Below are 23,398 nucleotides of genomic sequence, written 5' to 3'. Positions count from 1 at the left end.
CTCTATATCTAGGGCTAAGCGTGAGGTGGAGCTGAGGGGAATAGGGTGGCTCCCTCAGCGGTGAGGCCGCGGTCGCTCTGAACCCACCTTTATAACTCCAGTTGGCACCCTTCTCAGATTCTTTTCTTTTTTTTAATATTGTGAATACTCGGGCCTTTGGACTGAGCCAGGCTTTTTTATTTTTCCTCGAGACGGGGTTTTGCTAAAGTGCTAAGCTGCCCAGGCTAGGTTCGAATTTACGGTCCTCCTGCCTCAGCCTTCCAGAGCGCTGGAATTATAGTTGTGTGCCACCGTGTCTGGCCTTTTTCAGTTTCCTATGACGGTGTTTTTTGTTGGTATGAGCGATCAGAGTATCACAGTAAGGTTGCAGGCTGGTTTTAGGTTTTTTTTTTCTTTTTGCGTTGCTGGGGATGGAACCGAACGGAGGCCCTGTACCTGGTGGATAAGCGCTGTACCACTGAGCCGCCGTCCTCTGCTCAGCAGGTTGTTTTTTGGTTTTGTTTTTTGAGACAGGGCCTGGCTTTGCTGTTCAGCCCGGCCTTGAACACCCAGCCTTGGGGGCAGGTTTTAAAAGCTTCACCATCCTAGTTGGGGTGGTGGTGCACGCCTATAATCCCTGTAGTGGGGGTGGGGGAAGGCTGAGGCAGGAGGATCCCTGGAGTTCAGGACCAGCCTGGGCTATGTAGTAAGTTCAATTCAAGGCCAGCCTGAACTTTGCAACCCTGTCTCAACCACCAAAACAAAACACATAACAAAAAGCTTCCCCATCAGACCCTCCCTCTCAGAGTGCGAGGAAGTAGAGGGCTCCTTAGAAAACTGCTTCAGGGGGCAGGGTGGTTTTAGAGGAGGAGCTTTCACCTTGGAATGCAAAAAGGAGCTGGGAGCGGTTTGCATCAGTTTGCATCTCAATGGGTGGTGAGTAGATCTTGCTCCTCTCACCAACTCACATTCACCTAGGTCTCTCCTGAGAAAGTGGCTTTTTAAGGCAGAATTTGAATGATTATGAATTTTTTGGACAAATTGGAGAGCAAAATCTTAAAGGCCCGAGCAAGGGCCTATAAGGATCCTGTTAATGCCTACGGATTGAACCTAGGGGCTTTGTACTTAGGACACAAGGGAATAAAAGAGGTCATTTGGTTGCACTAAAGAGAAATGAGGACAGTTGTGGCAGCACAAGCCTGTAATCCTATCACTCTGGGAGGCTGAGGCAGGAGGATCACAAATTTGCATTTAACCTGGGCAGTTTATGGGCTGGTGAGACCCTGCTTCAAAAATGGCTGAGGAGATGGGCGTGGCGGGGCACACCTGTAATCCCAGCACCAGAAGGCTGAGGCAGGAGGATTGTTGTGAGTTTGAGGCCAGCCCGAGCTACATATGGAGACCTTGTTTCAAAAAACAAAACGAACAAACAAAAAAGGCTGAGGATGTAGCAAAGTGAATTCAAAAAAATAAAAATTTAAGGCCAGGGATTTAGCTCAGTGGTTCCACCACCTGCCCCGAAAGCGCAAGAACCTGAGTTTGATCTCTGGCACCAAAAAAAAAAAAAAAAAAAATTTAGAAAACAAGGGTGTAGTATGTAGCAAAGGCTTTTCTGCAGATGATGAGATAGGGAAGTCAATGCCAAAAGGCCTTTTAGGCAAAGTTGAAGATTTTGATTTTTTGTTTTTTGTTGTTGTTTTGTTTTAGTACCAGGGATCAAACTCAGGACCTTGTGGTGGCCAGGCAGGCGTCGGTGCCACTGAGCTAAATCCCAGGCCCTGACAATTTTGACTTTTACCAAGTGGAAAGAGAAAGCCAGTGAAGCATTTTAAATATGATTTTATTTATTTTATTTATTTATTTATTTATTTTTGGGGGGTACTGGGGATTGAACTCGGGACCTTCCACTTGCAAGGCAGGCGGCCAAACCACTGAGCTAAATCCCCAGCCCTTAAATATGATTTTAAATATGATGTTATCCCAGCTACTTGGGAGGCTGAGACAAGAAACTTTCTCGATCCAGGCCAGCCTCGGTAATTTTGATTCAGTCTGTCAGAATAATAAAAAAGGAGATGAGGAGGTTGCTCAGTGGTAGAGTGTACCAGGGTTTCAGCACCATTTACACACACACACACACACACACACACACAAAGCCAGGCGTGGTGGCACACACCTGTAATTCCTGCACTATGGAGGCTGAGACAGCAGAACCGCCATGAGTTCCAGGCCAGCCTGGTTTACATAGCGAGCTCCAGGCCAGCCTGAATACATAGGGAGATCCTGCCTCAAAAAAGCAAAAATGAAAGTTGTTTGTTACACAATGGATTCTTATTTTGTAAATTTGAGAGGCTAGGGATGTAGCTCAGGTAGAGCACTTACCTAGCATGTGTATGACCCTTGATTCAATCCTAGCACAACAAATGAAAAAACATCTAAGTTTATAGCAGGATAAACTAATTTCTCAGCCAAGGAATATTTTTCATCCCTGTTAGTCTCTGAGAGGTTTTGTAATCTTGGTCTCTGTTCTTTCTGGTCCTAGCCAATCACTATTTCCCTCCCTTCAGGGGCCTGCACACCCAGCCCTCTAATTTTATTTTTTTACTTTAAGACTGGGTCTTACTAAATTGCCCAGGATGGGCTTGAATTTATGATCCTCCTGCCTCAGCTTCCCAAGTAGCAGGAATTATGGGCAAATGCTGCCAGCCTCCCTCTCTGGTAACAGAACCTCAGAAATCAATCTGGAGAATAGCCATCCGTAATCGCAGCAGAGGGAAGAGCATCTGCACAGAAAATAGATTGGTTTTCTGTCTAATTGCAAGTTTAGAACTTTTTTATTCTTGAAGCTAATATTTTTTTCTTAATTCTTAAAGTTTTTTGTTGAAGCTAATGCCAAATGTAAAGAACTACAGTTAGTCTTTTCATGATATTTAAGATTGAGTTTATATATCAGATATGATTGAGAGTTTATATATTCAGATAAGCAGAACTGAGTTAGGAAACACAAGCTTTGCATCTCATTGGGAAAAAATGGGTTGGAAACTGAGGTCCTAACATGTCCTTCTGGGAAATGTTATATTAAAAATAGAAGAGGGCCGGGGATTTAGCTCAGTGGTTTCGCCACCTGCTGCGCAAGTGCAAGGACTCAAGTTCGATCCCCGGTACCAAAAAAAATAATAATAATAAAAAATAGAAGATTTAGCCAGGGGTGGTGGCACAGGCCTGTAATCCCAGCACTCAGAAGGCTGAGACAGGATGATCCCTGAGAGTTTCAGGCTAGCCTGGGCTATATAGTGAGTTCAAGGCCAGTCTGAACTGCTTAGTGAAACCTGACTCAGAAAAGCCAAAACAAAAACAAAAAACTTAGGGGTGGTGGTGCATGCCTGTAATCCAGCACTCAGGAGGCTGAGTAAGGTGAACTTTAAAGTTTGAGGCCAGCCTGGGCTACATAACAAAAAACCTTTTGAAGAATATTATAAAGCCACATACATGGTGGCAAGTACACATAAAATGAATACGGAGTCATAAAAATTTCTTTAAAGTGCACAGATACTGCTCTGATTTCATCCTCTACCTCCACAGTGAACAAGATGCAGTTCTGTTGTCAAGGACCTGTTTGTTCTGTTCTGCCACTTGCAATGGACACACCACTAGTGAGTGGACTTTTTTATTGATGTATGTTTGCAGAACATAAAAATTATATTCATCTTGGGGAAGTACATGTACATATTGGTTGTGGTTTATATCAGGATGTATCCCAAAGCCTCATACACTCCTAGGTGGGGCTTTTGGGAGGTGATTGGATCACAGCGGTGTGATGTGTGTCCCTGGATTTATAGCTAAATATCATGTTGGGAGGTGAAGCCTGGTGGAGGAGGTGGTTCACTGTGCGCGTGGCCTGGAAGGGGCTGTCTCCCTCCTTCCCTCCGTCCTTCTTTGTGTCCTGTGGCCATGCCATGGGCTGCTTCTCCTCTGCTGTTCTGCCCTTCCTTGGAGCCAGCTGACTGTGGACCGAAAGCGCTACAGACTGTGAGCCAAAGTAAACCTTTCTACCTTAGTGTTGTGTGTGTCAGGTATTGTGTCTCAACACTGAGAAAGTAACTAAGACAGTATCACACATTATTCATTTTTAGTCCCCCTTCCCCTTCTCTCTTTGCCTTTGCTGTGATAATCTCGAATAGAGCAAACAATGGAGATAGAGACAAGAATCAGGAACATTTCTACCATCTTATACTCAACACTCTATTTCTTAAACAAAGAAAGGACAACTACACACTCAAATCACCCAGGGTTTTATTGAAGTTATTGAAGTTGTATAAGCAGAAATCTGTAACGATTTAATTCCACAATAGTAAGGCTAATTTTTAACTTTTTTGGTGAATATGACAATCTGGGCTGGGAGTTTAATTCAGTGTAGAGCGGTTGCCTAATGCATAGGCCCTGAGTTGGATCTCAAAAAAAAAAATCTGTGCAGCTCTGTACTTTATAAAGTGTGGGTTTGTAGTGAATATTATGTGAACTACATAGAGCATTTTTTATACAAATGAGTACCTATTTTCAACATAGTTGACAGTAGCCCATGTTTCTACTCAGATGCACATGTGGAACTGCAATCTCTATAGAAAATTATTTAGGGACAGGCATGATGGCATGTGCCTATAATCCCAGCATGCTATAAGGCTGAGGCAGAAAGATCTCAAGTTTGAGCCCAGCCTAGGCAATTTATTATCTTAGAAAGATCCTGTCTCAAAATAAAAAATAAAAAAAGAGGTGAGGATATATCTCAGTGTGAAGGCCTTGGGTTCAATCCCTAGTACTGTAAAAAAGTTATTTAGGATTTCCCCAGTAATATCTAAATAATGAGGTAAGATATTTTGTGTGTGTATCAGTGTAATCAGTGTCCTATATAAGCACTTTCCATCTCCAAAGACACTTTCAATAAACTGATAGGAAGACAAACTCCATGAAATTGTCAGATTTTCTACTTAAAATTCTTTATATATTAATCCCAAACTTCTATTTTAGCAAAATAAAGGCTATTGTTTAATGACTTCCCTACTCTATAATATTCACAAAGTAAAAGAAATTTGTTTAAAAAAACATGAATTTATAAATGTCTTACCTGAAATTAACTTAAAATTTTGTAGCACTAAGTTAAATCTTTCTTTCTTTTTTTTTTTGGTACCAGGGATTGAACTTGGGACCTTTTGCTTTCAAGGAAGGCAATGGAACCACTGAGCTAAATCCCCAGCCCTAAATCTTTCAATAAATACAAATTAGCATATATAATCACTTGGGAATACCTAGTTATTATTTATTTATTTTTTTGGTATTGGGGATCGAACTTGGGTCTTTGCACTTGCGCAGCAGGCGGCGAAACCGCTGAGCTAAATCCCGGGCCCGGGAATACCTAGTTATTGGTGCAGTTCAGATATAGACAGGAGACACGTATTTTTTGGAAATAATACCCCTAAATTCATTCTAATTTCTTTGCATATTTCACCAATGCAGGTTGAAAACCACTGATACAGAGCTTATCAGAGTGATGAAAACTCATCTATGAGCTATAGATGCTGCCATTAGGACTTCATTGATGTGACTGCATTTTATTTTATTTATTTTGTTTTTTTGAAACAGGGTCTTGGTATGTAGATCAGGCTGGCCTTGAACTTACTATGTGGCCCAGGCTGGCTTCAAACTCATGGCAATCTTCCTGCCTCAGCCTCCCATGCCTGGCTGTGACTGCATTTTATTTTATTTTATTTTATTTTGGTATGGGGATCAAACTCAGGAGCTCGAGATTGCCAGGCAGGTGCTGTGCTGCTGAGCTACATCCTTGGATGTGACTGCATTTTACATGTTACCTTTAAGCAAGTCTTTTTACCTGTACAAAATAATCAAGGGCATAAACAGAACTTCAGAGGAAATCAAACATAGGCTTGTTATAATCACAAGATGAGAAAAAGACTCAGAAATGAGCATTTCCATTTTAGAATAAAATGAACTACAACTAGTATTTTATACTTTCTTTTACACCTTTATAAAATACAATATCATACTTTTATAAACACTAAAGCTTACCATATAAAATGACAAGAATAACTTTTTCCAGTATAAATAATTAATGAATTGATTATTTTCTCCCTAGTCTGTAAATCCAGTCAATGTATCTGATTTTATTTTATTTTATTTTTTTGGTACAGGGATCAAACTCAGGACCTCGCGCTTGCCAGGCAGGCACTGTGCTGCTGAGCTACAGCCCCGGTGCATTTGATTTTAGATTAAATATTTTAAAGCATACTTTTGGAAAATTATAGGAGTAGGGAAAAAAACCCTTTAAATTCTTATACTTTTTACCATTACAGAGTTTGAAAACATTACAAAATATTTTCCTTTTTAATTTGTGTAAGAATAATAATGTGCAGAAAAAGAGAGATTTTTGTTATGAAGGCAAATAATGGTGGTTCAGACTTCACTTTTCAACTTACATAATTTTCCTTCTTAAAAAACCCACCCTGGATGCTTTCTGGACAGTAATGTCTGAGGAGTCATGTAGATGTCACAGTGAAGTCCTTGCAGTGAGTGAAGTGAACCACCCCTTCCTTCCCTCCTGCAGGCCCAAGGCCACCAGCTCCAGGTTCTCTGTGGAGGGAGACACAGACATCAGAGAGAAAAGTATTGTCCAACATGCCAGCTTACCGGTGCTTAACTTCTTATTCAATAGACAGCGAGTTGTGAAAATTTCCCTGTGCCTTTCAGTGGTGTAAGCACCTTTATATATGCTTACCTTTTTTTTTTTTTTTGTACCAGAGATCGAACTCGGGACCTTGAGCTTGCAAGGCAGGCGGCAGAACCACTGAGCTAAATATGCTTACCTTTTAATACAAATACAGCCCTCATGTTTCTTCAAAAGTCTGAATTTAGACTTTTTTTTTGGTACTGGGGATCAAACTCAGGACCTTGTGCTTGTAAGGCAGGCGCCAGAACCACTGAGCTAAATCCCTGGCCCTGTTTTTTTTTTTTTGAGACAGGAGCTCACTATGCAGTTCAGGCTGACCTTGAACTCACTATGTAGCCCAGGCTGGCTTCAAATTTGCAGTAATCCTCCTGCCTCTGCCTCCCAAGTGCTAGGATTATAGGTTTATAGGATTATAAACCTGAATTTAAAGCCTGACCTCAATTTAAACTATTAAGGAAGCTTTCACATGACATTACTTTTCATCCAATTTTATTTACTCAGTGACAAAAAAAGGAAGCAAAAGGTATGTGGTGTGCATTTTTATTTTATCTTTAATTTTGATTTTTTTTTGTTTCATTTTTTGTGGTACTGCAAAATATATACATACATGCATACATACATACAAAGTGAAAAGAAATAAAGTAGAATATGGTAGATAGCTTTTTTTTTTTTTTGGTATCAGGGATTGAACTTGGGTCCTTGCGCTTGTGCAGCAGGCAGCGAAACCACTGAGCTAAATCCCCGGCCCAATATTAGATAGTTTTTAAAAGGAAATAGTAAGTGGGTGCAGTGTTATCTTCTTAGGAGGCTGAGACCGGAAGGGTCACAAAGTTGAAGGCCAGCAGGGTACCTTAGTGAGATCCTATCTCAAAAAAAACAAAAACAAAAACAAAAACAAAAAAGCCAAGAGCTGAGATATATCTTAGTGTTCCCTGGATTCAAGTCTCCAGTACGGCTACAAAACAAAACAACAAAAAACTTACTAATAATACCACAATCACCATGCCTGTAATCTTAGCACTCAGAAGGCTGAGGCAAGAGGATCACTCTGAGTTTGAGGCCAGCCTGAACTACACAGTGAGACCCTGCCTCAAAGAACAAAAAAACCACAATCACTGGGAGAACAGAAGATTATTTTATTTGAGTCTGAGTAGGCTTCATGAGAATAAAAATGAAATTTGAAGAGAACCAGGAGGAGGAGAAAGTTCAGACTTGGTACAGTGAAGGGAGGGGTTCCTAGAAGTTGAAAGGTCTCTGGCGGAGAGTTAGGAATCAGTTCCACTTGGCAGGTGATATCCAGAAATAAAGCTGAAAATGTATGCTGGAGTCTGATGACAGAAGGTCTTAAATGTTGAGACGTACAGGTTTCATTTTATTTCTTTTAGCAATATCGATGGGATGTTGACTGTGTTCCAGGCTGCAGATACAAAAATGAATACCATTTACCCTCTGCCTTCAGGGATTTATAGCTGGCACAAATAGGAAGGCAGTGTCCGTTACAGTATTATAACACCATGGGTCAGGCACTTTGATGGAAGCACAAATACTGCTCTGAGAGCAAAAAGGGAGCATCTGCTATGATTGGTAGGGTATTAAAAGCAAGAAGAGTTTCCTGAAGCATCACTGAATGAGAGAGGAAAAGAGTTAACAACAGGACAGTATAGGCAGATGGGTAGCTTGAAAAAGCAAAAGGCAGGGGGCGAGGATTTAGCTCAGTGATTCTGCTGCCTGGCTTGAAAGCACAAGGTCCCGAGTTTGATCCCGGGTAGCAAAAGGCAAAGAGTGGATTGATTTTAGGGTTATGGTAATAATACAACCTCTAGGTAGTATTTATTTCACACTCCTGTGTGCCAAACATGACTGTGATAGGTCAAGCAGCAAAACTCCTTCCATTCTGCAGATCTGGGAAGGTGGAGGTTGATAGCAGGTGACTTAGCAGTGGCCACCAGAGTGAGCTGTGGGGCCAGAGGTTGAATACAGGTGGTACAGTCTTAGGTCTTTTTCCTCTGGAGAGGGAAGGGGAAAAGAGGTGACAGAGGAGACGGGAGGGTACCTTTTGTAAGCTGTTTGTCAAATTCTGTGACTTCTTATTGTCCTGAAAGGCTAAGGGAAGAGAGGAGGATTTTAATCTAGATGTGACTGAATGTTCAGTTTAGAAAGATCAGATGGTGAAAGAAAAAAAAATGCAGTTTTTAGAACCCAAAGTGGAAGCTGAAGTCAGGCTAGAGGGAGAAAATAGGCACTGAGATAAGAGAAGGTAGAGAAGGAAAAGAGGGGCAGATTCAAAAACTTTTTTCTACGTAGAAACCACAGGTCTGGGAAACAAATTTGAAGTGAATAACAGAGCACTGAGCTCAGAATTTTACTTCAAATATGCCAGTAATGTATTTCCTAGTACAGTGCCTGATACATGGCAAACATCTAATACACTGTAGTTTTATGGGTATTCCCTAAGTTCTGAGAACATAAGAGAAACATCTGAATGGGAAGAATTAAAAATTTCACTTTCAGGCATTCATTCATTCATTCATTCATTATTCCTTGAGAGCTTACCATAGTCACTGGGTACATAACTGTGACCAAAGTCTCTGTCCTCATGAAACTTGCCATATCAAGAAGAGAGGCAGATGGTAAACATATTAACACAGTGGCACTAGGTGTCATGGAGAAAACAGATCAGGAAAAGGAGAATGGGATGTCTTGGGCAGGGTGAGATGTTACCCTTTTATATAAAGAATCATCTGCATGACATTGGAGCAAAAAAACTGCAATGCAAGAATAAGTCTCCCAGGCCAGGGTAGAGATTCCCAAGTACAGTGCAGACATGAGCTTGAGGGGATTCCAAGTAGGAAGTGGCCACCCCATACAAGTCCTAAAAGGAATAGGGATTTATCCTAGTGAGAATTAGAGGGGAGCATGGTGTGACTGAAGCTAAAACCCACTCTGCCAGGTGACCTGTGGTGAGGTAACTGAAATTGGGACAGTATTGTGTTTACTGGATTCAGAAGGAGTCAACAGGGAGCTTTGTCAGGAGGAAAAGGGGAGCAGAGTGTGGGAAACAGGAGGGAAGGAAAAGGCCTCACTTGGAGGGAATTTGCCTATGGGGAGGAATACAAACAGAAGGTCACTAGAGAGCACTCTGGGGCAGAGTGCCTCGATGATCCCATTATTTCCACAAAGAAAGCAGTTACCTCTTGCTGTGAGTTGGAAGAGGAGGTTTAAAAAGTGTAAGGAAACTCCAGGTGATTAAAGGTTTGAAGTACACCTGAATGAGGATCAGAGGTGCCCGGAAGTGCAAAAGAGTACTTTCCCAGAGCCCTGTAAAGGTTGCGGCTAAAGTGCTAGACTAAGCAGAACTTGGGGCTGAGGTGGAGTTGGGTTTCTCTCTGCCAAGAGGTAGAGTGAGTGGTGTGAAAAAGGGCAGTGCTGGAAGGGCGACAGGCAGGCAGGGTAAGAACAAGGCAGGAACTGGAAGCACATTTGGAATGGTCAGCAAGAGTGACAGGTCAGTAATTAAAAATTATGTATTAAAAGGCACTTTTGCCAAAAATCTTTTCAATAGCCATTCCTCTAAGAAGTGGAAATATGCAGTAGGGTAGGATGAGGACTTCTGCTTTTAAGTTTACATTCTTTTATACTTCAGAAATAAATTTTACACTATGAACACATATTATATTACAGTTGTTATTAGAAAGCTAAATAAAGTGTGTGTTAATAAGGTATGTAGCTTTGTTGAGTGCATGTTCACAAATAAAACCACTGATGGAGTTGCTGTTGGAAAAGGGAAGTCACTTTAATCTTAAGCCCCTACCTCATTTCCCACTCTGTTGCTTTCAACAATAACCGTAACTTTGTATTTCCTATTAACCCTGCTCTTTCCCTCTTCCACTGGAATTCACTTGGGGTTCAAGGTGATGTCAACATATTTCAGTTGAAAAAAAATCAAAGTCATTGTAAACTGCGCACATTTGCTACCTAATTGACTCAGTTGTACAGGCTAGGAAATCACACTGAGGATCACTGAGGTCTGGGAACTGTCAAGTGAACAGAAAAGAGATAATAGGGAATTCAGTGAAATATACAAAAGTGCTAAGCCACTCTAAAGGGTTAATTTGGAAAACTTCCAAAGTCAATTGTTTAGCTTACCTATCCTTTTACAGTCTTACTTGACCCTAACTGAATCAAATAACCACATGTGATTTTACCTAAAGCATGCAGAAAATAGAGAGGGAGAAATGAAAAGGTGATTTTTGCCTTAGAGCCCAGTACCTAGTCCCTTATCCAACTGTTGGGGGTTTTTCCTTTTCTTTTTTTTTCCTTATCCAACTGTTAAAGAGGCATTGTTGCAAAACAGAGAAAGTAGGAAAATATTTAGGACAGTGAGAATTTTATCACCAAATTTGAAGGTAGTATTTATTATTCATGCTGGCTGACGATGACCTTGGAAACTTACCTTCATTTTTATCTTATATTGGCTCTTATAATAATGACTGGATTACAACAGGTAACTTTTACACATTCTTCAGAGAACTGTAGTGGATATAAGACTAGCCTAAACCCTGAAAAAGTGGGTGCTGTAATCCAAGCAGGTCCATAAAGGTATCAGCCAACTTAGATAAACGAATTGTTATTATTAGATGGTTTACATAGCTTTCACTTAAATTTCTCTTTGGTTGACAAAGGTGGTTTATAGATCAAAATTTCCCTTAACTTTGACAAATCAAATTTCTGTACTCTCTCATTTCCTTGTAGCCTTGATTTTGGTGAGGGGTAGTTTGTGGAGAAGGCCAAGATAACTTGGGGCTAACTAAAAAGACTTGTATCTTGCAAGGTATAGTTCTCAGTCTACAGAGGAATTCTCTTGAATTGTACAATGCTCCTCTCCTCTTTGCCATTTACAGAAGAGTGCTGGGAAAGTCTGGAACTTCTTCACTCCTCCTGAGCAAAGATGTTACTGATATTTCATACGTGAGACTGAAAAGCTCTGCTGGGAACATTATCCACAACACAAAAGGGTATGTTAGCGTATTAGCCCTTTTAAAGCATATTTCAATCACTATTAACTGGCTTCTCAGAGACCTCCTACTGTATCTTTTCTACAGTCCTCCACCAAATCTACTATATTTTGGTAGCAAAGAGTAATTTGTTACAGATAGAGAACTTGGCTTTTTGTCTAAGACCTCTGATAAATGCTTATTACTGAACTGCTCTTCCTTTATTTACTTTTCTACTACAAGGCTTTCACTGGGTTTGAAAAGCACTCATTAAACAATAGGCATTGCAGCCTTTCTTCCCATTGATTGAATGTTGCCATAAAAGCCACAGTCTACAGACCAACTGAATAAGCTAATTTAGCAAATGTTTGTGTGTTTTAACTACCTGAAGATATTTTTGTAGTATTTCCTTTAGGAAGAAATATCTCAGATGAACTAAGGAACTCACAATAATTACAATGGAATGTCAGTTTAGTATGAAGTGACTTAAACTTTGGCATTGTTTAAAGCCAACTGCTGCAAGCCATATTATTGGAGATGGTGGTGGTATGAAAACACTGGCCTTGTAGTGACAAAAAGGGAGTAGCAAAATTCTAGTCAGAGTTTATTCTTAAAAATGTAACCATCAAGGCCGGCTGTGGTGGCTTATGCCTGTAGTCCCAGCACTCTGAAGGATCGCTGTGAGTTGGGGCCAGCTGGGCTACACAGTGAGTTAAAGTCCAGCCTGAGATACATAGACCCTGTCTCAAAAAAAGTTAAAAAAAAAACAAGATGCAACCATCAAGACCAATACTGTTAGTGAGGCTGGGAAGACGCCATGCTATTAAGTTGATTTTATATATTAAACTATGGTCTGGGGGTTTAGCTCAGCAGCACAGCACCTGCCTGGCAAGTGTGAGGTTCTGAGTTTGATCCCTGGTACAAAAAAAAAAAAAGTATTCCTGAGGCCAGTCTGTCATTGTTATGGTGTCAATGGATAAATCATCCAAATGCTTTCAAGGACACAGTGGTCTAAGTGGGAAATGTGCTTGTTCTGTATAATATCTAGAGCTTTCAGTGTTTTTCAAAACACACATTTAAATAATTTTTAAATTCCCATGATGCTTGATTTGTTTTAATTATGAAAATTTTCAATCACAGAAGATAGTGTTAGATTCTATATAGCTATCACTCAGATTTGACAATGACCAGGAATTTGCTTATCTATCCCACTTTCTTCTTTTAGTTAAAAGCCTTTCCCAAGCATCAGCTCCTTTCACTCTTTCATACATTAGTACACTTACTTCAACCACAGCTATTATCATGTACTACAAAATGCAAATAGGTCTTCTTTGGTGTGGCTGATTAAATGCTGCACAAGGACTTTCTGTCAGAAATACCTCAGGGGAAGGGCACCCGGGAATGGAGTGGCAGGCATCTCCGCTGAAAGCAGTTGTGTCTGTGTAGCTTTCTTCTCAGGGCCAAATTAGCTGGAGGAAAGAAAGAAATATTAGCAACGTTTGAAGAAAGTGAATTGTTGAGTAACCTGGAGAATGTAACAGTGTTAGTCTATTTGCAGCCAAACTGTGCTGTAGTTACTTGCTATTTGTTCATATGTGATTATTGTTAAACAAAATTTAATATGATACATACGGATATGCAAGATATATTTCTAATAGCTAATAACAAGATCTGGCAGTAATGTCTTTCTCTTTTTATACATTTTCTTCCTAACTGCTTGTAGGCTTTTCATTTTATGCAATCACAAATATTTTACAAGAACATTACCTGAAGTGTTATGTATTTCAGAAAAGTAGTAATGGTTAGAATAGTAATTGCTGTAAACAATAAGAGATCAGATTGCTTCCTCTGAGTTGCTGACTTGGAACTTTTTTCTTACTTGTGAAAAAGGACAGACTAGGGGACACGAAATAACCTCAGGAACCAGACACCTAATGAACTAAAGGCAGAATCTGAAGTTTTAACCAGTTATTACCAGAAATGATAATTTCTGTATGTTATCAAGTGAATGATGTTAACATGCTTGGGTGTACATTCACCTTCCTATTGAAAGTTTACAGTTTTTTTGGTCAGGAAACTTTTAACTTTCCCATATTTTTCCTTACCAGGGCTTTGAAATCTCAAGTATTTGGCTTTGAAATAAAAACACACTAGAATAATTGTCTACTAAATTCCTGTTGGTTAAATACAACATAATTGATATCATCCATGAAAAAGATGTCAAGTAGATTAATCTTATGTATCTTAACCATGGATATTTTTGGCTCTATAAGCACACTGGTCATAAAAACTGAACTTTTTTGTTTTAAGTGACATACCTAACTATATAACTAGGAATGGCAAGTATTGGCTTTTTTGTGATATCATCTGCATTTTGTTACTTTATGATTTTTACATGCTTTCAATTCAGTTATCATTGTCCTCCTCCAGCTAGCAACATACTCGTGATAAAACTGCTTTGAGTTTTGCATTTTACCGTAAAATCCATTGTTTATTAACGTCTGTAAAGAAGAGGCCAGCATTTCCATTTCTTTTTACTTGTTTTTTTTTTCTTTTTACTTGTAAGAAGCACATATCTATAATTTTCTTTGGATTTAGAAAAAGGGTGGTAAAATATTTTAGCCATTTAAAAAAATCCAGATAATACCCCAACAAGATAGATAACATGCTTCCAAAATCCTACATGTTTATCCCCGATACCACTAATTGCAAACACACCTAAGTGACTTTTAGCATAAACAATTGCATGCAGAAACGCAGGGACACAAACAGGCATAAAAACAAGTTACTCAGTACAAATGTATCAAAGTCCTACCTGGTCTCTGTCCGTGGATAAGGAGGAGACTCATCATGAAAATTAAAAATACACAAAAAATTTGCTGAAATCTCATTTTTGTGCCACACACGAGTGGAGCAATAGCTCTCAAAGTAAACCAAAAAATCTGTAAATAGCTTGTGCAGTATCGGTGTGGCTGTCCTCACATCCTAATGACAAACTCCAAGAACTGCCAGCTGCGTTTTCCAGAGAGGTTAATGATCACATCAGACAAGGTTACTGGTGCGCTGTGCTGTGGTCAGAGCCTCCCCCGCCCCAAGCCCCTCCTCAAGCCCCTCCTCCACTCCTTTCCTCCTCTCCCTTCACTCCCCTTTATTTCCATAAGCAAATATTGGTGAAATAGACCATTCAAACTTGCAGTAATTTCAGTGGGAAGTCTACTGGGGAAGTCCGGAGGAGAGGGACTTAAATTCAGTCTGGCTATGGAGAAATATGTAAAACAAGCATGATGCTGCCTCCTCTCCTCAGCATTTGCATCTGTTTAAACTTTGCGTTGCCCATATTGGTGCCACATGCAGAAACCGATGGAAATGGCAGGAAGTCTCTTCTGTCCCTTTCAAGGAATTCTGATTTCTGACTTAAGATTCCCAAACGCTTTGTGCAGAATTTGTGCTGAAATGCTTTATCTTTACCAAGCCAACTACAAAGCAGTGTCTAATTATACTAAATCTCCAAATTGCTTAATTTGCGTGGGTTTTTATCATTAAAGATGCCTTAGGTTTAGGATGTTCTGAAATCCGCAAAGTGTTTATATTTTTATTTTCTAAAGTGCAATTTAAAAAGAAATGGAGATAATTTCCATTTACAAATGTCCAAATTTTTAAAGAAGGAAGTTTAGGCATGCCACAAACACATGAAATCTGTGCTCTGTTATAAATTTATGTGAGTAAAATACCAGGCCAGCATCACAGTAACAGAAATTAGAGATGGAGAGAGAACTTTTTAGTTCATTTTGTAATGAATTCAGAAGAAAAAAAGCAACCTAGCCTAGTCTTTTGCACATATGTAGTAAAAGCTTCCTTATAGGTAATAGATAGCTGGTATAAATAGAATTTACTCTGCTTACTATAAAGTAAACCTAAAAGATAGTGTAAATACACCCTGATATACAAGTAGAGCCAAAATACTAAACCTAAAGCATGTATAACATCTTATGATCTGCCAGGGATTTTGTTGTGTTTGGCTTCTTTATATTCAGGTGGTTGGTACACAACCTTGGACTTCCTAAGGTTTGAAATAAATAAACAGTTTGTCTTGATTTTACAAGTCAGTCTGTAAAATTCCTCACGTGCCTAGTTGTGCATGCAGTTTATAACAGGCAATAGCAGACAATTCTTAAAATCACTTTCTTACAATTCTGATAATATTTGCCTGTTTGGGGAACAGAAACAGTGTTAAAAGGTATTACTTTTCTATATTTGTACATCACTTTGTTAAAAAAACTTTCAGAGCCAGGGATTTAGCTCTGGTGCTGTGCCTGCCTGGCAAGTGCAAGGGTCCTGAGTTCGATTTCCAGTACCAAATTTTTTTTTTTTTTTATGAAAGGCAAAGAATTTGTTCAGATTTTAATCTCCTGCCCACCTTTTTTGTACAGTGTACTGGAAAACTACAAACTAACAGATTCAACTGTTAAATCATAGCAACCAGAGGCAATATAAATTTTAGCAATGTAACTTCAGTGAGGTTCAGTAGCCTTCTTGAATAAGATAATGATCTATCACAGACAGCAAATATTGATTTAAAATTTCTATATTTTATTATCAGGTGATCAACAATGAATTTCTAGAATACGATTGATGTAAGTGCTATAAAAGATAGTTATCCTACATCTTTATCAATCAAGATAGAACAAAGTGTCAAAGTCATGTAACCACTTAGAACATCAATTTTGTCACCTTAAACTCACATAAAATATTTAGTTTTCTACCAAAACAGTTACAGAGATTTAGTGAGAATCTTTTAAGTTTATGAAATGTTAGACATTTCTTTATATATTTTAAATTGTTCTTTAAAAATCAAAGAAGCCAGGCATGGTGGTGTACTCCTATAATCCCAGCACTTGGGAGGCTGAAGCAGGAGGATCATGAATTCCAAGCCAGCCTGGGCTACACAGCGAGACTCTGTCTCAAGAAAACTCAAAACCAATCAAAAAAGATGATGGTGTTTAAAGAGTTGCTTTTTTTTTTTTTTGGTACTGGGGATTGAACTCGGGTCCTTGAGCTTGCTCAGCAGGCAGTGAAACCACTGAGCCAAATCTCCAGCCCTAAACAGTTTTAAAGGACAGTAATGAAATGATTGTAGAGCGGATGGATGGACAGAAAGGTCCAACACTGAGGGGGAGTGACATAAGATCCAGCCTTTCTGTGGAAATCAAGTTAACAAAAGTGGTAAATCATTCATCTTAGCATTGAATAACTGGGTGTGGAGAAATCTTGGCAGAAAAGTGAAGTTAGAACAATGCAACTGGCTCTGCAAATAGTACTGTGAGTCTGCAGCTGCACCCAGATGATGAATCTTCCTTGTTTTTGTGAACAGTAACCTCATCTTCTACCCACTTGTACCATGTCTGTTTCCATTGAGCCAAACACTGTCCCGCCCAGCCTGTGTCATGCTAAGTGTGTTTCATATATACTTCAAGTAATCCACCCCAAGCCACTCTGAGATATTATTCTACCTGTTTACCAGATGAGTAAACTAACAGCGAGGGAAAGGGAATAGATGGGATTCAAATTCCACAACCTGAACTCTCAACCATTTTATTATCTTCCTTGCTACAATCCAAATTTCAGTTATTTAAAACTAACCTATTGAAGCTATTTTAAAAATAAATTGATAATTTCTTTCTTTCTTTTTTTTTTTTTGGTAACAGGGATCGAACTCAGGACCTTGCACTTTTGAGGCAGGCAGCGGAACCACTGAGCTAAATCCCTGGCCCTGTAATTTATTTCTTATACTAGGTTGGATAGTGTCCCTTCAAAATTCATGTCAATCTGAAACTCAAAATAGGGCCTTTGGACATGTAATCCTTTAAAATTGAGGTCATACTGGAGTAGAGTAAGTCCTAAATCACATATTCCATATGTTAGCTGTCCTTACAAGAAGAGGACACGGAGACACAGGGACAATACCAGGTGACAGAGGCAGAAATTGCAGTTATGCTGCTGCAACCCAGGGACAAGTGCCAAAGATTGCCAGCAATAATCAGAAGTCAGGGAGAGGTGTGAACAGATTTGCTTCTGAGTCCCCAGAAGGAGTCAATCCTATTCACACCTTAATTTTGGATTTCTTGTTTTGAGACAGGGTCTTGATACATTGTTCAGACTGGCCTGAACTCATAGTGATTCTCCTGCCTCAGCCTCCCATGTCCTACGACTGCCACCATGCCCTGTGCTACCACGCCCTGCTTGATTTTGAACTTCTAGTCTTCTGAAATATGAAAGAGTAAATTTCTGTTGTTTTAAGCCATCCAGTTTGTGGTTGTTAAAGCAGCCCTGAAAAGCCAATATAATTGAATACATAGATATGAATATAGAATTATAAGCACATATATTCTATATATACAATTTAATAAAATATGGTGGTATATGCTGCATATTTAACAAAAGTTATTTACACCATCATAATTTTTTTAAGTTTTATCTCCATTTTACACATGTGAGAATAAACCTCAAGAAGTAAGTGACTTTCCCAAAATTAAATAACTAATAGCAAAGTCAAGACGAGCCTAGGTCCATCCACTGCTAGGCCTCTTACCCCTTGGGTTTTCATCCTGTGCCCTCACTTGCCCCAGGAATTCCTGTCTCCTTTCCCACTTTCATCTTTTACCTTCTCTATTCCATCTTTCTCTTTTCCTCCAAAAGTATTATCTGCATCCCAAGCATTTCTTCCTTTGCCCATTTCTGTCATCCCCATTGCTAGGTGTTTGAAATAAGGAATCCACCTAGATTGTTCTTCTCCCTTCCCACCTTTTCAGAGGACCTCCCCTTGATCTCCTCTCACTCTCAACACTTGGCTGAAGCCCAAGCCTGTGCCTAATAGGAAAGTGCTCCACCACTGAGCTACACCTCAGGCCAAAAGAATTCAACTTCCCAACGTGACCTTTTCTGTGAACATTTTACTTCATTCAACTCAGGCTGCTCTTTGCTCCCATCTTTTCTTCTTTTCCTGTTTTGCTCATGCTGTGTGTGACAGTTTGGATCTAGAATGTTCCCTCAAGTTTCCTGTACTGAAGGCCTGTTTTCCAGCACTATGGGATGGGAAGAGACTCAGGACTTGGAACCTTGTTGGAGGAAGGTCCCCTTGAAGGACACCCTGGGACCCTGGCTCCTTCTTCTCTCTGAGCCTGGCTGCCCTGAGCTGTCTCCTCTGCTCCATGTCCCTCCACCATGATGTCTTGCCTCACTTCAGGCCCCAAGAGGAACTAGTCCACCCTGGCTGCAAGCCCTGAAATCATGAGCCAAAATAAATCTTTCTTCCTATAAGTTTTTTCCAGGTATTTTGTCCCAGTGATGAAAAGCTAACACACCATGTGTTTCTTTTCTTTGAAAACATCTGCTCTGTCTGTCACAATTTTCCTTAATTTGATCCTGCCAGTTCTTCAGAGCTATAATTTAGTCATTCAAGATAAACTGGACAGGTCCGAGGAGGAGCTTAGTGGCACAGTGCTGGTCTGGCCTGCAGAAGGCCCAGAATTCAATCCCCAGCACCTCAAAAGGGGAAAAGAAATCAGTGCCACAGGTATCCATTAAGTACTTTAAACTTCAGCTATGTTCTAGCTTGGTACCAGGATATAATGAGGGGCCAGATATAGTTCCTATTTTGAATTTAATGTTTATTCAAATTAATAAAATTTTCATATAAAACTTGTTAGATTTCCTCTATAAGCATTTCCTGCCACCTGAAAGTAATTTTAATTCTGTTCTGGGGATCTGGAAAATTTCCTGTTATCATAGCCTTTTCACCACCATAGTATTTAATGCCTCCCTTGTGGGCTGTAATATTTCCCTCCTATTCTGACAGTTTCTTGAGGACACAGGGATTCCTGCAGAATACAGTTTCTTGGATGGAGAGAGTGTTGTTTCTCCTACTGAGGTCCTCACCAGAATCTAGAACTATTGAATTAATATTCAATTGAATGGACTGTTAGAATCAGGAGATATTTTTTAAATGCATGGATGATTCTTTGCCAGTACCATGCTGTTTTTATCACAGTAGCTTTGTAGTATAGTTTCAAGTTGGGGATTGTGATGCCCCCAGGCATGTCTCTGTTGCCTAGAATTGCTTTTGCTATTCTAGGTTTCTTCTGTTTCCAAATGAATTTTTGGATTGTTTTCTGTGAAGTATGTTGTTGGAATTTCAATTGGCATTGCATTGAATCTATATAGTAGTTTTGGAAGTGTGGCCATTTTCACTATATTGGTTCTTCCTACCCAGGAACAAGGGATATCTTTCCATTTTCTTATATCCTCTTCAATCTCCTTCTTCAGAGTGCTGTAGTTTTCAGTGTAGAGGTCTTTTGCTTCCTTTGTTAAGTTGATTCCCAGATATTTCATTTTTTTAGATGCTATTGTAAAAGGAATTATTTCCCAAATTTCTCTCTCAATGAGTCTGCTATTTGCGTATAAGAAGGCTATTGTTTTTTGAGTGTTGACCTTGTATCCAGCTACTCTACTGAACCTGTCAATTAGGTCTAGAAGACTTTTGACTGAGTTTTTTGGATCTTCTGTGTAAAGTATTATATCATCAGCAAATAATGACATTTTCACTTCTTCCTTTCCTATCTTTATTCCTTTTATTTCTTTCTCTTGTCTAATTGCTATGGCTAATGTTTCCAGAACAATATTGAACAGGAGTGGTGATAGTGGGCATCCTTGTTTTGTTCCTGATTTTAGCGTTTTCAGTTTTTGACCATTTAGTATGATGTTGGCTGTTGGTTTTTCATAGATAGCCTTAATCAGGTTGAGATAAAGACCTCCTATTCCAATTTTCTGTGGTGTTTTTATCATGAATGGGTGTTGGATTTTGTCAAATGCTTTTTCTGCATCTATTGAGATGATCATGTGGTTTTTGTCCTTGACTCTATTAATATAGTGTATTACATTTATTGAATAGATTAGAAGATGCAGAAACAACTCCAGACATACTCAGTCACCTCATCTTTGACAAAGGAGCCAACCACCCTCATTGGAGGAAAGATAGACTGTTTAATAAATGGTGTGGAAAAACTGGATTTCAACCTGTCAGAGATTAAAACTAGACCCATACCTATCACCACACACTAAACTAAGATCAAAGTGGATTAAAGATCTAAATATTAAGTCAGAAACACTAAACTTGCTGGAAGATAAGTTAGGTAGAACTGTTGATGATATTGGAATAGGAAAAGACTTTATGAACAAATCTTCAGTAGCACAGGAGCTAGCACAAAGAATCAACAACTGGGATCTCATCATATTAAAAAGCTTCTGCACTGCAAGAGAAACTACCAGCAGAGCTAAGAGACAACCTACAATGTGGGAAGAAATTTTTAGCAGCCGTACCTCTGACAAAGGTCTACTATCAAGAATATATAAAGAACTAAAAAAAATCAGACCCCCCTAAATTCAAAGACCCAATTCAAAAATGGGCATCTGAAATGAACAGACATTTCTCAGACAAAGAAGTAAAAACAGCAAATAAATATATGAAAAAATGTTCAACATCACTGGTCATTCAAGAGATGCAGATGAAAACAACACTGAGATTCCACCTCACCCCAGAAAGAATGGCTGCTATCAAGAACTCAACCAATAACAAATGCTGGCGGGGCTGTGGAGAGAAAGGAACCCTTCTCCATTTTTGGTGGGAATGTAGATTGGTGCAACCACTGTGGAAATCCGTATGGAGATACCTCCAAGAACTAGGACTAGAGGTCCAATTTGACCCAGCTATTCCCCTACTGGGAATCTTCCCCAAAGAATTAAAAGAATCATACCACAGCAATATATGTGCACCTATGTTTATAGCAGCACAGTTTGTAATAGCTCAAGCTTGGCAACAGCCCAAGTGCCCGTCGACTGGAAACTGGATAAAGAAGATGTGGGTTTTTTATAAAATGGAGTACTACTCAGCCATAAAGAATGAGAAACTAGAGACATTTATAGCTAAATGGATGCATATTGAGGCTATACTCTTAAGTGACAAAAATAGGACACACATGTGTAAATACCAAATAGTTTCTCTAGTGTGAGAAATTGAAAGTGTAAATAAGGATGAAAATGATTAAAATGAATAATTGATAATTTGAAATAAGAAAAGGTCCAAGGGTTTGGGCATGGTGGAAAGGAAAGGGGAAAGGGAAGAAGAGAAAGAAAAAATTATAAGAAAAAAAAAAGAAAGCCTGTGTAAATAGGGAAGGATGGAGGGGGTGAATGGGGCACAGGTAATGGGAGAAAAAATAAAAACTAAGATACATCATGTTCTGGTACAAACACCCAGTGATAAATGTAAATGTATTTTATACCTAAAATGCACCAATAAATGTATATATTAAAAAAAATAAATGCATGGATGAGAATTTAAAACCCTAGGGCAGCTGGGTGTGATGGTGCACACCTGTAATGTCAGCACTCTAAGAGGCTGAGCCTTGACGATAGCAAGTTCAAGTCCAGCCTGGGCAACTTAGTGACTTAGAGAGACCCTGTGTGAAAATAAAAAATAAAGGGATGGGGATATAGTTAAGTGTGAAGACCCTGGGGTCAATCATACCACTAAATACGTACGTACATATATACATACATACAAATACTATGGCTCCAGAAGTGAATATTAGAATAAAAAAGGGACATGTGAAAAATATTTACTTGGAAAAAATGAAAATTTAAAAAGTTTAGAAATTAAAGCAAATATAAGAATGGCAATTTATGGAACTTGACTTAAATAAGGATAAAATCCATGTTACCTTTTGAGTCTGAAAATCTGTGTTCTCTGACTATGTCCTCTAACTTATGATTTGCCTACCTCTGTAACACTGGTGGTGAACCTATGGCATGTGTGCTGCAGTGAGCTGTTTGTATCACTGCAAGCTTTAAAAGGTTTCCCATCCCTGCTCTATAAAATGCAAACTCCATGAAGGCAGGAATTTGTTTTTTTCAATGTCATATTTTCAGTATCTTACTGTTGAAAAAATGAATTAGTGAAATTCCTCTCCAAGTACTTTACTGCTATGCTAAAGTAAACTAATGTTATCTGGATTTACTCTTGATGGGTTAACTCACTTGTCTCTGTGTTGGGATTAGCTCCTGCCCACACATGGAAACATTTAACACTAATGCATGTGGGGACAGAGTGTGGTTTGGAGCACATCTTTCCAAGAGTGTTTCTTCTTTGGTTCCTGATTGCGTGGGTAGTGTCAATTATCCCATCTCAATACCTGGCCTTTCACTTCAGGTATTTGCATGTTGTCTTATATCTTTCTGACTTCCCATTCTTTGGTTTCTCTGCTTTCTGACTCTTAATGGATTTCACACCAGTCCATTGATTGACCTGGGTTTTGTTATACATTTTTCTTTTGATCCTTGGTTCCATTTTGACCAGTTCTGGGTCCAGACCAATGCAACATTTTTAAAGTTTTCATTCCCTACATTAGTTTTCCTAAATCTGCCTTTATTATCCACTGTCCCACTCTTGAGTCTCAAATCAACACTGAGGAGAAAGCTAACAACCTAACTTATAAAAGTTGATAGAATCATAGTAAATAAGACACTTAGTTTTGAAAATTTGAGTAAACAAAATTGGCATTCTCCCTGCTTAGAGGAAATGGTGAAGAGACATGTTGGAGATGTCAAATGTATAAAATTAGAATACTGAGTGTGG

General features: G+C 39.2%; 1 protein-coding gene and 1 long non-coding RNA gene across 3 annotated transcripts; one reads left to right on the top strand and one right to left on the bottom strand.

Moving 5' to 3' along the window:
* Window positions 1–18: 18 nt before the first annotated feature.
* LOC110350021 (uncharacterized) lies at window positions 19–22,395 on the top strand. The gene is made up of 4 exons (XR_015453416.1): window positions 19–915; window positions 3,559–3,629; window positions 11,617–11,730; window positions 20,657–22,395. It is a non-coding gene; the product is annotated as an uncharacterized LOC110350021 (long non-coding RNA).
* On the bottom strand, window positions 4,240–14,756 carry Apela (apelin receptor early endogenous ligand). Of its 2 annotated transcripts, none has more exons than XM_021261211.2 (3): window positions 14,525–14,756; window positions 13,089–13,178; window positions 4,240–6,618 (listed from the first exon to the last, which is right to left on the bottom strand). In XM_021261211.2, exons 1-2 carry the CDS (start codon window positions 14,598–14,600, stop codon window positions 13,090–13,092), a joined length of 165 nt encoding a protein of 54 aa, XP_021116870.1. In that variant the 5' UTR covers window positions 14,601–14,756; the 3' UTR covers window positions 4,240–6,618; window position 13,089. The 2 variants fall into 2 exon arrangements, with proteins under 2 accessions (XP_021116870.1, XP_012928847.1); XM_013073393.3 differs by lacking the exon at window positions 4,240–6,618 and adding an exon at window positions 7,832–8,132 and having other exon boundaries at window positions 14,525–14,752.
* Window positions 22,396–23,398: the final 1,003 nt, after the last annotated feature.

This window comes from Heterocephalus glaber, unplaced genomic scaffold, assembly GCF_053883595.1.
Source record: "Heterocephalus glaber isolate CG9 unplaced genomic scaffold, H.glaber_assembly_v1.0 deba00001461, whole genome shotgun sequence".
In the NCBI taxonomy this organism is placed as follows: Eukaryota; Metazoa; Chordata; class Mammalia; order Rodentia; family Bathyergidae; genus Heterocephalus; species Heterocephalus glaber.
The sequence above is the reverse complement of the archived record's forward strand: the minus strand, read 5'-3'. Positions and strand labels throughout refer to the sequence as shown.

Bases quoted from the DNA above. Each gene is read 5' to 3' on its own strand.
- Apela (XM_021261211.2), bottom strand. From the start codon at position 14,600: ATGAGATTTCAGCAAATTTTTTGTGTATTTTTAATTTTCATGATGAGT. The intron at 13,179-14,524 runs GTAGGACTTTGA...TCTTTCCTCCAG, and splicing joins TATCCACGGACAGAGACCAG to CTAATTTGGCCCTGAGAAGA.